The 15,900-nt window shown below is 43.3% G+C and overlaps 1 protein-coding gene across 1 annotated transcript in view; it reads right to left on the bottom strand.

Annotated features, from left to right (window-relative positions):
- Window positions 1-820: 820 nt before the first annotated feature.
- EPHA4 (EPH receptor A4) overlaps window positions 821-15,900 on the bottom strand; it is a 104,568-nt gene continuing 89,488 nt past the window's right edge. The window contains exons 13-18 of the mRNA XM_021553675.2: window positions 14,584-14,793; window positions 11,970-12,119; window positions 9,429-9,622; window positions 6,459-6,614; window positions 5,302-6,176; window positions 821-3,105 (exon numbers count right to left, since the gene is read on the bottom strand). Coding sequence (XP_021409350.2) covers window positions 6,062-6,176; window positions 6,459-6,614; window positions 9,429-9,622; window positions 11,970-12,119; window positions 14,584-14,793 — 825 coding nt within the window. The 3' untranslated portion in view covers window positions 821-3,105; window positions 5,302-6,061. The remainder of the gene's footprint in view (window positions 3,106-5,301; window positions 6,177-6,458; window positions 6,615-9,428; window positions 9,623-11,969; window positions 12,120-14,583; window positions 14,794-15,900) is intronic.

Genomic DNA, 15,900 nt, shown 5'->3' on the forward strand with positions numbered 1-15,900 from the left:
AAAGAAGGAGGGGCTGGGAGAGAAAAAAAATGTATTTTTAGCCAGGAAATCTTTCAGTAAAATCCATATACTTGGAAGTAAATTAAAACATTGGAGTAAAAAGTTTCTAGAGGATGATTTCTTATCTGACCACCTTAAGGCAAAGACAAACAATGCTAGTTTGCCAATGAGAGTGCCTTTGTTAACTGTAAACTATATATAAACGGAGAACGTAGCTTTAACCATATTGGTTCGACCTATGCTCGTCCTGTCCGGCTTTCCTGTTTTATGAGGACCCTGGGTGCGGTCCCTCTCCATTTGCTGCTGCTCCTGACACCTTTCCACGAGTCTTCACCACGAGCCCACTGGCACGGGCACAGCCCCGAGCAGAGCAATGTGGGCAGCAACGCAGCAGCAGGGCCACGGCTGCAAGGAGAGGAGACAGCCTGGCCCGAAGGACAGCCTGGTAGCTGCAGGAGCTCTGCCAGGGACATCTCACCTTTGGCAAGGTCCAGCTGGGGAGCAGCGGAGGGACACCGTCCCCAGCCAAGCCCAGTCATGAGCATGAAAAATGATGGCCCTGCAGGTTTTTCTCAGGCACAGTGCCCATGGACAGCAGCTGGTCTCCAAGGAAGGATCACTGATATTATTACCGAGCAGCCTGGCTGCAGCACCCTTCCCACACCACGGCTCAGGACAGCAGCAAGGAAATCTGAAATCTGCTGAAGAGAATAAATCCCTCTGGGGCAAACACCAGGATTGTTATTCTGAATTCTCTATCTGTATCTGTTGTGGATAAACTTTAAATTAAAAACAACATGCAATAATTTGAAATAGTCCATTTCAGGTTTGTACAGCAACTACTTTATTATTTTCAAATGCAAATGTTTGCATTGTTTGCTATTTTACAATTTTACAAACTAGGTATAAAAGACCATAAATAAATGACATAAGTTATGTGTACCTAAAATTCACGGAGGGAGAAAAAAATTACAAATTAAAACAAAATAGAAAAATCTATATATCTAACCCAGAGATCGTTCAAATGCACGAACCAAGAAATGCTGTTAGATTTTTTCAGTATGAACTAAATTATAATATGCCTCATACATTCTAATTTACACAGTCCTTGCATATTCCAACATACTTGCAGTGATACAAAAAAATAAATGCACTCTCTTTTTATTTGTCTGATTAGTATTTCAGATTTTTTTTTCTGGTTATGAAAATGTCACATAAAAGAAAAATACTGCTTTTTAAGTCCCATTTACTGGTTACTTACCAGCTTTTTTTTTTTTTTTTTTGTATTTTATACATATATATTTTTAATACATAAGATCCATCACAAAATTAGCACAGCAAGAAACCCAGACAAACATCAACCATTGGTGTGTGAACAGGACAATTGAACACACTCGTCGTGGGGGACAAGCGGTGGTGGCCTGTCCCCGAGGGCAGCAGTGTCTGGGGCAGCCTGTGGTGGCCCAGCCCATGGCACAGCTGGCACGTCCTGGTGCCCTGCCATGCCTCCCTCGCTTCCCTGCCAGCCTGCTGCTGCTCCTCCTTCAGAGCAGAGCAATTACCACGGAGGGTCAGCAACGGGGAAAGAGGGAACAGGAGCCACCTCGGGACACCAGGTCACAGCTCTGGGCAGGGCTGCAGGTCCAGACTGCCCCGCATGTGCCCGAGAGCCCCCGGGGCAGCACGGCCACCTGCCCCTGCCAGGCGCCTGTCCCTGGGTGCAGGCACTCAGCTCCACTCCAGCTGCCCACGCCGCACCAGGGTGAGGTCTCCAAACACAGCAAGCTCTCCTAGGCAGTAGCAGCATGCTGCAGCACTGCTCCTGGCCACGGAGCAAAGAGTGTCTTCTACTGCTCTTCAACTGCTCTTCAGCTGTACAAGGAACAGGACACAGTGCACAACTCTTGCTAACTGTTAACTTTACAGGTCCTGTTGCATTTTTGTTCCTTATCTGTGCTGGGAACGAGGGAAGTGTTCTGATTATTACGCTGCACACAGAGCGAGGTGCTTCTGTGAATGGAAGAACTGCATGTATTTGCTAGCATTCAACATGTCTTTAAAATCCTATTTTTGCAGATAAAAAAGGCTATGTAAGAATTCAGTTCAGGATTACCAGTGGATAGAGAGATGCAGGTGTTGCCTCCACCACCTTGCCACTGAGAAACTGGTCATTCTTGGTCATCAGCAGGGCACTAGTACAAATAAACACTTAACAAGAACCTTTAGCACCCTTTAGATCCTGCATTCATTACTCCAAAACTAACTTGAAACTGCCCCTGTTTCAGGCTGCAGAACTACTCAACAACGTTAGTGTGGCAGATAAAAAATACACTTACAGATACAGAAATTTCAACACTTTCTTAATGTGTGTGTTCTTGCTATCATTTCAGACATGAGCTATCGGCCTGGTCTCACAGGACAGAGGTGTTTGGGGCACATTCACAGGCAGCTCTACACATGAGGTGACTTGCACGCCAACACACGCACACGAGCACACGTACGCACCTTTCGGAGGAGATAATAATCCATTATCCATTCAAGGAAAAAAAATATATTTATATCACTGCAATGGCACCTTTAGTGTAAAATGTCACTTCAGCAATGCACACAGGCAGCTCACAGGAACTGGGCTCTTTGCTGTGGCACCTGGCCTGGCGTCCATGGTAAGATGTGTAGTGCTCTGTCACCTTCATTCGTCCGGGATGCAGCGGTGACAGCCAGGGGAATGAGGAGAGACAACAAAATATATAAATAAAACCAAAGGTAAGCAGAGAAAGCAGAAGAGGAGGAAAAACAAAATCCAGATGTCTGCAGGGCTTTGATACAGTACATTCCTCAAGTGACAACTGGGTGCTGAGTCTTAACGAGTCAGTTATCGCTCAGTGGAGAAAAACAACGGAGTGGGTGGCCCAGGAACAAAAAAAGAGACAGTAAAAGTCACACTCTCTTTGGGGACCGATGACTGTTCAGCATGTGTTTTCCAGAATCAGTGCCATGGAAGACGCAACTGTGGGTCCAGAAGGCTTCATGTCTAGTCTGTGTTCCTCCATGGTCAATGTGATCAACAGGACGGGCTACGAGGCTGTGAAAGCAAAATCCATCTCCCTGCACAAAAAGAGAACCCAAATTAAATGCATTAAACCACATGCACCAAGATAGACAGCCCAGACCTGCCCAAATGGCAGCGCTCAAAAGGTGGGAACCCTTTGCCTCTCCTGTCCTTCCTCCTTCCCTATTTCAAAATCTTGCTTCCATGGTGTACCTTACATACAGACATGCAATCAGCCATTCTATCTTTCTACCTATACTTACATGGGCCACCTTTTTTTTCCCTCCATCTGCTCTCTTCAAGCTAAAATCACGTTCCAGTGGATGCCCCTCATTGGCCATATTTTATTTCACAGGAAACACAACCACCAGTGGCAGTGCTGAAAACCCAGCATCTGAGCTGCCTTCACAGTTTTCATTCTATAGGGACACAGTTTTCCATTTTGTGTGGAAAATATTGCACTGTTTTGAATTACCACTACTAGACTCCAAGACAGCAATTTAACAAACTGGCCAGAAAATTGGGTGTATTTTGGTTTTAGATAAAAAAGATGATCTCAACAGAACGCAACAGATTCACAGCAAGGAAACTTCCAGTATCTCTGCACTGGAGAGGCAGAAGAATTTTTCCTGCTGAAAGTACAAATGTCAGGTCTTTAAAATGAGTAACTACTTCTTATGTTGCCTGGCAAAGTGACATTAAAACATGCTGGTTTAAGTAGATTTTTTTTAAAGAAATCTTAAATTTCTTGAAATGGAAAAGCTTTTATAAGTAATACTGAAGAACAGTTTATACTGAGCTGTCATGACTTGACAGGATCCAAATTTAGCATCTCATATTCAGAACAAGTTGTTCTCTGAGAGAGTTGGGAGTGAGGGAAAGTCAGTGGTTAAAATCAGCAAGTTATTGTTAAAAGTGACAAAAGAAGCGATGTGAGTGACAATACAGTATGTGTGATTTGTCCAACTGAGTGAACTGTTTTGGATTTAGGATAAACTCAATTATTAAGAAAGTTTGACCTATAAAGCCACTAAATCATTTCTGAATTTGCTGTCAGGTGTGGAGTAGGACCAAAATATTATAGACTAAAGAACTAGTCTTAGTGCCATTAAACGACAAATCTCACCTCTCTGACATTGTGCCTGGCACAGCTGAAATGCAATGTCAGTTCTAAAGGACATATCAGGAAAATCCACCTCCTGCTCAGCAAAGAGCAAGTGGCCCATCGTTTTTCTAAGGTCATCTCATCACTTTGGTCCTCAGAAGGACTTTAAAGGAATCTAACTTACATACTCTGTTCAAAAAGAGTCATAAAAGCTTAATGACAAATAAATTCAAGCCTCAGTGTGTTCAGAGCTTTACTGGATAAAGTTTTATCCTGTGTGACCTGCTGAGGACAACCACATTGCCATAGCAAGCCAGGGCACACTTTCAGTCACTCAACTTCCATCTATTCCCTAGAGAAGGCAGAGGACAGCTTTTCCATGCTCCCTCTCCTTGGCCATACCTGCAGAGGGGTGCCAGGCCCCAGCTGTGCAGTCTGCACCTGGCTTTCACACACCCACAGCTGCCCTGATAATCCCAGATACTCACCCCACAGGGCTGGTTTTCAAAGTAGATTTTGGTTCCCACAACTGATCCAACAGGATCATTGTGCACGAGCTGTTACCCTGCCTGACACCCATGCTGCACAAAACCTGCAAGGCAGCATGCTCTATCCCATTTTTTTCTGCTCCCCTTCCTATAAAACCACTGACACCACAACTGAAACACATCTTTCTAAAATCCAAATACTGTTTTTACTGCTGCTCATAAGAATGCAGGAAAAGTCTTTGGTTCTTCTTGATGCATTTATGAGTATTTGTACTTTACACTGTGGCATCTATTTATGTTGAGTTTTTCCAACCACAACATAAGGGCATCCCTACTGCTCTCAGTGTGAAATGAGGCCAAGCTCTCAGCATTGAGCTGAACCCTAAGACACTTCTACACCTTGTCTGCACACCCTACCAGGCAACACCTTGGGAGCAATTTGAGATAGTGCAATTTTCACTACCATCAAATAGAGCAAACAATGGGAAAGGCTCAGCAATTAGTCTGGGAAACCAGCACAGATTCTTACAAACCAATTAAGAACCCTAAATAACACATACCACAGCAGTTTCTTTATTTTCCCCCAACAGTGATGAAATCCTGGCACAGCTTACAAAATAAAGCACCATGAATACGTTGGACACAGTACTTCCACTGACCTTCCATGAGGCAAAGGGAGTAAGTTTCTTGAAAGAGAAAAGAAGTCTGAAAGCTCCACAGCCACGATTGTCACAGCTGACTACTGGCAAGATGGTCACAAAAGTCTTTCAGTGGTAGGCTTCAGCATGGCACAACAGCCAAGAACCTCCCCAGAAGTCCAGTTTTGCCCAGTAATCCACAGGGTGGGTCACTTCATGTCTCAAGCCCACGAACGGGTAGATCATTAATTGGCAGGCACTGATTAGCCACGTGATATTCTCACTGAGGTTTTTGCAAGGTGTTATTGATGCATCAAGTCTGCAAGGAATATCCTAGGGCAGATTCTTCATTCCAGTGAAAGATACACAACGGTGGTTTCACCCACAAATAAAACACTATGGTTGTAATCCTACAGGTCACAGGGAGAAGGAAAGTAACGCTGTTGTTTTTTAAGCACAGTATCTGGCAGCAAACATAGCATCAAAACTTGAATGTGACTTTATATTTATATAGATACATGTATTTTACATATCATTGATCAACAGAGAAGTATGTTCCAAGAAACCATTTGCTCCAGGTCTGGTTTCAAATGACGGCTTGTCATTTCTGGAGGCCCCCTCCCAACAGACACACTCGGGTTCCCAATCTGTACATCAAGCAATGCTGCAGATCTTTATTTCGACGGGCAAGGAGACGAAGTAAAAAAAGTGCAGTTCTTCAATTAAAGTGCATGGATGAGGTAAACTAATTTCAAGAGTTTTGAGTTTATTCAGTGCTGGCTCAGACGGGAACCATCCTGCCGTGCATCTGTTGCATTTGGGTGCGCATCGCTTGGACGCTGCTCAGGATCTTGTTCTGGTGCGCCAGGGCTGTGATCCCAATCCTGGCCAGGTCCCTGAGGAAGGCAAGAGAAGAACGAGGGGCTGAGAACAGGGGATCAGATGCTGGTGCAGAGAAGAATATTAAGAGTCAACCGCAAGCAGCATTAGCAAAAGCAGATGTACAGAAATGTTTAATTAAATAAGTGCAGGCATTGTGGAGGCATTTTAAAGTTATCCTCCATCCAAATGAAAGGCATTCCATTCCTTTAATGACTGTAATGATATGCAGCACAAAGCAAGAGAGGCTGATTAAATCCAGATTTACCAGTTTTTTTGTTATATCTCTGAGTACTTACTCCTGGTTCATATGCACCACAGCCTCTAGGGTGGTATAGCCAGCAGCTGTGAAGTTATCCTTGTATCGCTCCATTTTCATGGCTTGGAGCCAGTCACTGACAGAAACAACCGCCGAGAACTCAGGGGAGCTGGGATCCAGCAGGGCTGTGCTAGGTCTGGATGCCAAACAGTGAAAGGACAGAGAAATGGTGTCAGCTGGATCACAAACCACAAACCCAAGTTTGGTCTCTGCAGCGATTAACCTCAATGATGAGGGAAAGCAAGGGCAAGAGGCTGTGCCCAAGGAAACTGGTGGCTCTGCACATCAACTCAGATCAATGCAGGAAACCAAACAAGATGCAAAGTAATGGGCCAATATTTGCTAAGAATTAATTTGACCTCAGGTTTCTATTTTTAGTTTGAGATCTAATTTGAACCACAATACAGCTTATGACTTCCATCTCAGATACAACCAAGTTCATAAAAAATGCTTTTACTCCCCAAAACAAAGAAGATGGCAATGCTGGAAGGCTTTTGGCCTGCTGGGTCTGTGTCTCATGGGCAGCAATGCCAGACCTTGCCAACCCTGCAGGTGTCAGATTTCAGCTCAGCAGCTATAGAAACACTGCTGAAGTATGTGCAAAGAACTGGGAGCTCACACCCTGCCAGACTGGTTTGGAGGGTAAAACTCTGGGCAGGTTCAGATAACTCCTGTTTCCAGCCAGGTCTGCTCAGTGCATTCAATCAAACTCAGGACAGCAGGGAGTTAATCCCCTCTTTAATCAATCCATTCCTGACCGAGTGTGTGCCAGGAGTGGCGGGAATCACACAAGCTTTGATCTTTGTTTGCACTGTGGAATGTGCTTCTTATTTTGCCTTGCACAGTTTTGCCAATAATTATTTTTACATTTTCTTCTCTTATTAATACTGCATTTACTATTTCATGTATATCATAAGTCACAGTTTCATTAAAGCACTATAAATTACTGTTATCTATCTAATAAAAAAACTATCATTTAGCAATTTATTTGAAAATGCGCATCATCAAAGACTAGGTGTGCATGGTTAGGTCTTGCCTGAGGCATTGAGTACATGCTGGCAATACTTGGTTCAACTCTTTTACTGCATTATCTAACACAAGACCAATGACTTAACTTATTTATATATAATTATGCTTTAAGTATAAAGTAATATATTAATAATGTTATATGCATATTTGAAATTCCTATTCAGAAGAAAATAAAAATATTTATAAACAGCCATGAACGTGAAATGACCTTGAATGGGCTGTTAACTTACATACACACACACAGAGAATGACCTTGAACAGGTTATTAACTACTGGAAAACCTATATATTTTCAAAGAGCACCTGTGCATTGAAAAGAAAGCAAAATGGAAGGTTTCATACTGTGATTCTTCAACCAAATGATCACAGCAGATCATACTGTGATTCTCACCACTTAAATTATTTATGTCTTGAGGGAGGATACATTTTTGCCAGGCTCCCAGTGCAATTAGGGCAATCTGGAAGAGGTGGCAATAGTGGCCTCACAGGGTTAATGATCCCTCTTCTGGTGACATACATTGTAAGCAAGACTCACAGAGGGACACAGACGCTTAAAAAAGGATGTTGCTCCGTCGAGGCTGAGACAGAATCTCTGTTACTCCCCCACTGATTCAAGAAACTTAATTTTGCATTGTCTAATGCATATATTTGTACCTTTCCTCCTACTAAAAAACATTTTTCTATTACCTTCCTTGTTTCTTTTAAACTTTTTTCCCATATTTGCTGTAAGCAAATCTACCTGACACAGCAGAGACATTTGGACAAAATGGACCAAAGCTGGTAGAGATCAGTAAAGCTCCTATTACTTCAGCAGTGTTTCACCAGCTTACACAAACTGCTGATCTGTCCCAACAAAGCTATTTTGGTTTTATCCTACAACTGGGAGTTTTCCTTTCTGCTGCACTTCTCTTGCATGTACCAAGTATACCATGCTTAGCAAACAAAACAAATGTAATGCGGGATCGGTGGAGACATGAAACTGGCTTTCCACAAAATTAAATTCAAATTCACATAAAAATTAATCCACACCTTCCCAATGCCTGTGAGGCGTTGGCTGTAATGCTGTAATGCTCATTTACAAATCCTACACAAATCTAGGGTTTTTAAAACTTGATGATGTGCTTTTCCTGCAGAAAACCACATCACTCCTGTTAGCTGCACTGATTAAGGTGACCCTACCCACTCAAGCCCTTTCAGTGGGGGGAGAAGGGGAAAGAAGCAGCAAACTTTGCTTTTCAGCAGAGCTTGCCTGGATCAGGACATGCTTAAGGCTGTGCTGGAAACTCGCTCAGCGTTGATGTGATCCAGCAGCAGCTCTGCTCACTCCCCTTTCCTCCTGGCAGGGCTGGTGAGCCTGGGTGCCCCGGGGGCCACACGGAGCCAGCGGAGTCCTGCACTCACCCACGCAGAGCAGCGGCTGCTGTGCAGGCTGGCCCTGGGAGCTGCATGCCTACCCTCCTGTGCCACCTGCACTCCTGTGCCACCTGCACTCCTGTGCTACCTGCCCTCCTGTGCCACCTTCCTTCCTGTGCCACCTGCACTCCTGTGCTACCTGCCCTCCTGTGCCACCTTCCTTCCTGTGCCACCTGCACTCCTGTGCTACCTGCACTCCTGTGCCACCTTCCTTCCTGTGCCACCTGCACTCCTGTGCTACCTGCCCTCCTGTGCCACCTTCCTTCCTGTGCCACCTTCCTTCCTGTGCCGCCTTCCCTCCCGTGCCGCCTGCACTCCTGTGCCACCTGCACTCCTGTGCCACCTGCACTCCTGTGCTACCTGCACTCCTGTGCCACCTGCCCTCCTGTGCCACCTTCCTTCCTGTGCCACCTTCCCTCCCGTGCCGCCTGCATTCCCGTGCCGCCTGCACTCCCGTGCCACCTGTCACCTCCCCTGCACTCCCTGGTACGTCCCAGAGCACAGCTGACCTGGAGCTCTCGCTGCCTGTCCTCTTCAGGCTGTTGGGGTTGCGGATGAGCTTGTCCAGCATGTTGACGATCTGCCCAAATTTGGGCCGGTCGCTGCGCTCCTTCTGCCAGCAGTCCAGCATCAGCTGGTGGAGGGCGATGGGGCAGTCCATGGGCGGGGGCAGCCGGTACCCTTCCTCGATGGCTTTGATCACCTGCAAACGCCACAATTAGGAAGACACTGGAGAACATCAGACACGGCTCAGTCCACCAGTGTTTGTCCTAGGGCCATCCAGACTAAGGTGACAAATCCCCAGTTAAGTGATACAACATGGAAAATTGCACTCGGACTCAGACAGCTGGTGGTCTCAGAACTGTCATTTCTCCTCAGCAACTCAAAACTAAAAGTGTAGCCAGAGCAGACATCAGATACAGCAGGGCAATTTGTCACAAAAAAAGCACATGGGATGTCAGAAGAGCCCTGGTTAGAAATAAGCAACTAGCCTCATTGGATAGAGAGCTGGAGAAGTAACAGCTCTAGAGCAAGTCTTTACTATCAGTCAGTTTTGGGTGCAGTATGTTGAGACTGTATTTTCCCCAGCATTTTTAAGATACAGCAGATCACTCCCTCACCCCTGCCCTCCCAGGCTAGTTCATCTCTTGTCAGTAAAAGAGGCCTTGCAGAGAACCTGTTCTCTCACTGCTGTATGCTCTGAGCCAAGAAATGCAGAGATGGGAACCTTTTTGTGCAGCTTTACAAAGTCCAATACATCTTAAGTATGTATTTCATATTTAACAGAACCCAGAGAAACTCAGACTGAAATCACTTCAAACCCTCTAAAAAGCACTCCAGAAGCTCTAATGGCTTCTTAGCTCTCTCAGGAGAATGGGACACAACCAGAACTCAATTCTGACATGACAAGGACATGACCCAGGAGCCTTCAGATCTGAATTAATCAATATGACACTGCTGGCAGGACTCACCATGAGACTAGAGACCAGGAGTGCTCAGAGACTGAGTTGCACTAAATTCTCTCCTTCTGGACTTGTCCAATTAGTGGCTAAAATCCACTGGGAGGACAAGGTGAGGGATATGCTAGCATTATTAGCAGCTATTCAGTGACCACAAATAAAGTGGCTCTCACTCCTCCAGAAAATATGAAGATCCTTTTGATTTCTCTTGATTCAACACACTGAGTATAATTTGAAATCCACTTCTGCTTTGTTGTGAGAAGCACTGCTCTTGCCATCATTAAGGAAGAAAAAAAAGCATGTCTGTGCTATGGACTGTAAAGAGTGTGCACAGACAGTAATATTGGCTTTCCCTGTCTTGTTCAAGCCAGCTTTTCAACGTGGCCTAGCAGTGCAGTCACAGTGAACACCAGCCCAACATAAACAGCTCTAATAAAAGCATTTGTTTGTTGCAGTGAGCTCCACCGCGCTGTGCAGACATGCCTGATATAACCGAGACACATCTGGTGTTTTATTTTCTTGCTAAGTCTTGATGACTTCCTGTTAGCAAAAGGAAGGCAAGATTGGGTGCCAGAAGAGACATTTCACATCAGAAGGAAATTAAAGTTATATCCCCCATTTAGATTAAATGCCATCCACATCTAGACACTCTTTGAAAATGTTCAGCTCTACAGAAGAAAGCAGATGACTTGTAAAATGCCTTAACCACTCCCATGGCTGTATATTTAGATTACCATTTTCTTCTTCCCTTACTTGCTTGTAAATCCCCTGGGAAAAGAATTATGGATAATCTAGGTCTCATTTTCACTGGGATTTTTTTTTTTTTCATTTAATAAAAATTCTATTAGCAAAAGCTCTTATTAGCATTATTATTAAATACTCTTCTGGAACAGCAGCCATTGTGCACAGTCCCTCTTGGAACACACTGAAGTAGTCCAGATGGTACGGTTAAACAGGACATGCATAATTTAAGAATGGTCATTTACAAAAGCTGATTTTAATGCCCTCAGGGGGCATCTATGCCATTGTCACAAGGATGCTCTGACTAATGATCAGAATTGGATTTCCTATGCGTTGATTTAGATATCCTACAAGAAATAAAATCACCTAGAAGAGTTATAAGTATAGTGGAGCTTCAAGAATTAACTACCAATAGGAAGCCAAATCAAATTCAAGTTTTTCTCTTAAAGACATTCAGTAAACCCAATTCAAATCCTCCTTCTCTTGACAGTATTACGATTTGACAGTTTACATATATTAGTTTCCCTTTCCTCCATTTTTCTTTAATTGCTATGTTTTTTGCATTTAAAAGTCCAAACCAAATAAACCCCATGCACAAGGTATAGACCTGAACTTAAAAGTCGCCTATTCCATGAGCTTAGACAAAGCTTGAAGTACTCAAGGAACTTTAGTTCCAGAGGGGTTCCCTCAGAAAACAGGAGCCTACCACCCATAGCATCCTTTTAAAAGCCTGGAACAAACATCTTATAGCTATATAGCAATTGCCACAGAAACACATCAGCAGGCATCTAAGGATGACGATGAAGCCACGGGGAGGGGAAAGGCAGGGAAGCTGAGGAGGACACTCACATCTTGGTTGGACATGTCCCAGTAGGGCCTCTCCCCGTAGGACATCACCTCCCACATGACGATGCCGTAGCTCCAGACGTCGCTGGCCGAGGTGAACTTGCGGTAGGCGATGGCCTCGGGAGCTGTCCACCTGATGGGGATCTTGCCCCCCTGCCACCAAGGAGAGAACCACAGGCTGGTGAGTCCCTGACGCACTGCTGTGTGTGTGGCTGACACCGTTCTACGTATTCAAAGTACAAAATGGTTTTCTGTGTACAGCTCCAGAACCCTTCTGAAAATCTCATCCACTTTCTCTCCTACTTGCCATAAAGCTGTCAGATCCAACCAGGAGGCAATGCTGCCCATCTGTTTGCTTTAGTCACGAGGAGGAGAACCAGTAAATTGTTAAATGCATTTTTATCAGCCCTCCAAGAGATCTCTGCTTAGGGCTATGCTGAAGCCTGAGAACAAGCCAGGGGTTTTACAAAGTATATATTAGAGATTTAGTTGACAAAACAAATAAGTACATGCTGTTAATTACTATTTCCTTGCTTGCCTGTCTGACCTGTTTGGCCTGTTTCAGAAAAATGGGATTATAAACATTTTGCTTTTCAAAAAGGTAAAATAAAGAGAGGATAAACTGAGAAGATTTATGAATACAGTGGTGTTTCCCATGGGCAATATCCCAACTCCTGCCAGAGATGTGAGAAGGCAAGCAAGCCTCTGGGCTCCCAGACCCTGGCGGAGGAGTTCAACACCAAACCAGGGTAAAAGGTTTCTTTTGATACCTGTTGGAGAAATCTGCCTCTTCTTACAATACTTTTTTTAAAACAAATAGAAACACTTGGCCATCTGATTTGAGGTCCTACACTGCTTAAAAAGGAACTCACTCCATCCTGTTTATCTGATTTTGCCTTAGCTGAGTGATCCCAGGCCAGAGATTTCTCCTTTTGTTTATGCTAATATGCAAGGTGTTTTTAATTGAGCTTTTGGTTTCCTGCAGTTCCATCTGGGAAATGACTTAAACTGAAAAAAAGTTTTTGTATTTTTTTTTTCATTTGCTTTTATGCTTCTTTGATTAAGTTTATTTTTTTCCCAGACATCTCCTAGATAGCTTTTATCCATAACTGAGTGCAGTGTGTGCATACTTAATAGTATATTGTTCTACTATATCTCTCAAGTGTTTAATATGGACTGGTTCCAAAGCCAAGGGAAATCAAAAGGGGTCTTTCCTCTGACTGCTTCGGCCTTTGCATCAGGCCCTTTGTGAATCAGGTTGTGGCAATATGTGCCTTGGTGACTACAAGATGCTCTCACTTATAATGAGTTACTAACAGGAACAGAACACAACATTTTCTTAAAATTGTTGCTTTAAAAAATTGCATTCTATTGCAGCCTCGCTGGTTATGCAAAAGCTTTATTCCTGCTTTCAGACACAGATGCATCAACATTGCTTATACATGGTTGTCACTCTGAAAATTGTCAATAAGCTCTTTATATTTAGCTGATTGAGCACAGTGGAGTTAATCCAAATATCCCTGATCCTTCATTACTGATACCAAATGAAGACAATGACTGTAAAGCAAATGTCATTGACTCCCTCTAGTTTACTCCTGAGAGTCAACAATACCACATCTTCACTTGCTGAATTCAAAGAGAAGCTTTTCAGTCATTTCTGTCTTGCCCTTGTGTGCTTGTCTAAACCCTGATTTCCCTGAATACAGCTTTTCAGACCTCTGCTTCTGCTTCTTCCACTTGCCACCCTTATGAGTGAGAGATACCAAGGCTGGCCAGCATTTATTACTACAGGAGTCTATCATTCCCTGTAATGAGCTGTGAATCCATTAAAGGATGAGTGTTGGGATTAAACAGCAAGATCTGAGTGCTGCAAACAAACTCAACACTAGGGAGAACAGATGGAGAATGGCAGATATTTAAAAACGAAGAAAATAAGCAATTAAAGAAGGAGACTTGATAAACCGACATTTTTCTCTTTACGTGTGTGTTGATATCAGAGGTATTGGTACAAAGGTTGGTAATGGCTGGGATGTTGTTTTGTGGCCAGAATACTTGCATTAGCAGCATATTAAAATAGCTTTAGCAAAATTACCTAACAGCGGGATGAAATATAGATAAAATGGGAAAGAAGCAAAAAATGGAAATGCAGGCCTAACACTTCTCCCAGTCCAAATCACTTAGGTCAAATTTATGACTGGCTTTTTGATGGGAAAAAGTGGATGAATCTTTTTTATTTTTTTGTGGTGTGTCTACACCTGCTGTATCAAACAGCCATGTGGAAACCATGTTTGTAGGTATCTGGAACAGAAGTCCAGGCTCTAATTTCTTGCATCATATTCCTGTCACGTGCTGTACCATGATGAAGGAACAAGAGGAATACATGGATATTCCCATGGGTATGCAGAAAAGAAATACTGCTGTGGCCACTGCTGTAGCAGCAACAGCACATCAATTTATAGGAGCTATGGAGCCTGGGCCAATGTTTACTTTTAGGTTGTGACTGAGGTTTTCACTTGTGACTGAGACTATTTTAAAACAAACCACTGACACCTCCCACACAGTCAGACAAAACCAACATGCAGGCACAACAGCATGGCCGTTTTCCTTCCCTCCTTACCCGTGTGGTGTAGGCTGCCTCAGGGTCGTCCTCCAGGACGCGGGACATGCCGAAGTCAGACACTTTGCAGACCAGGTTGCTGTTGACCAGAATGTTGCGAGCAGCGAGGTCCCGGTGCACGTAGCTCATGTCAGACAGGTACTTCATCCCTGAGCCAATGCCACGCAGCATCCCCACCAGCTGGATGACTGTGAATCTGCCATCGTTCTTCTGCGCATGGGGAAAGGAGAAAATCACAGAGCATTAAGCTTAAAAGCTACATTATTGCCACTGCTGAAATTGGCAAAGAGCAGAGCTGCGGATTCCCATCTTCTCTCAAATAAAATGCAATGTTATTTCCTCGTTCTCCTCACTAGTGTCTATAATTCACCAGTAAAGCAAAAACCCAGAGGTTCTGTCACAGCTTTCAGTGATGCAGTATCCTGTTTGCAATGAATCTGATTTTAATGATTCTACAGCACTGCAACGCTTTCAAAAACGGTGCAAGTCAGAACTGTTCACATTAAACATGGATTATTTAAGATCCTGCTGTTTTAAAAATTAATTTATTTTATATTCTTCCACTTTATATTTATTCTGGTTTTTGATAGAAGCAACACCAGAAAAAAGAATTTCCCAAATACAAACATAATTTCTTTAAAACTGTGCAAATTTTAGTATTGAAAGGAGAAAAGGAAAGAAAAGGAAAGGAAAGCAAGGAAAAGGAAGGAAGAGGAAGGAAAGGGAAGGAAAGGGAAGGAAAGGGAAGGAAAGGGAAGGAAAGGGAAGGAAAGGGAAGGAAAGGGAAGGAAAGGGAAGGAAAGGGAAGGAAAGGGAAGAAAAGGGAAGAAAAGGGAAGAAAAGGGAAGAAAAGGGAAGAAAAGGAAAGGAAAGGAAAGGAAAGGAAAGGAAAGGAAAGGAAAGGAAAGGAAAGGAAAGAAAAGGAAAGAAAAGGAAAGAAAAGGAAAGAAAAGGAAAGAAAAGGAAAGAAAAGGAAAGAAAAGGAAAGAAAAGGAAAGAAAAGGAAAGAAAAGGAAAGAAAAAAAGGAAAGAAAAGGAAAGAAAAGGAAAGAAGAGGAAAGAAAAAAAGGAAAGAAAAGGAAAGAAAAGGAAAGAAAAGGAAAGAAAAGGAAAGAAAAGGAAAGAAAAAAAGGAAAGAAAAGGAAAGAAAAGGAAAGAAGAGGAAAGAAAAAAAGGAAAGAAAAGGAAAGAAAAGGAAAGAAAAGGAAAGAAAAGGAAAGAAAAGGAAAGAAAAGGAAAGAAAAGGAAAGAAAAGGAAAGAAAAGGAAAGAAAAGGAAAGAAAAGGGAAAAAAAGGAAAGATGTTCCCAGTATAAAA

Source organism: Lonchura striata, chromosome 10, assembly GCF_046129695.1.
Source record: "Lonchura striata isolate bLonStr1 chromosome 10, bLonStr1.mat, whole genome shotgun sequence".
In the NCBI taxonomy this organism is placed as follows: domain Eukaryota; kingdom Metazoa; phylum Chordata; class Aves; order Passeriformes; family Estrildidae; genus Lonchura; species Lonchura striata.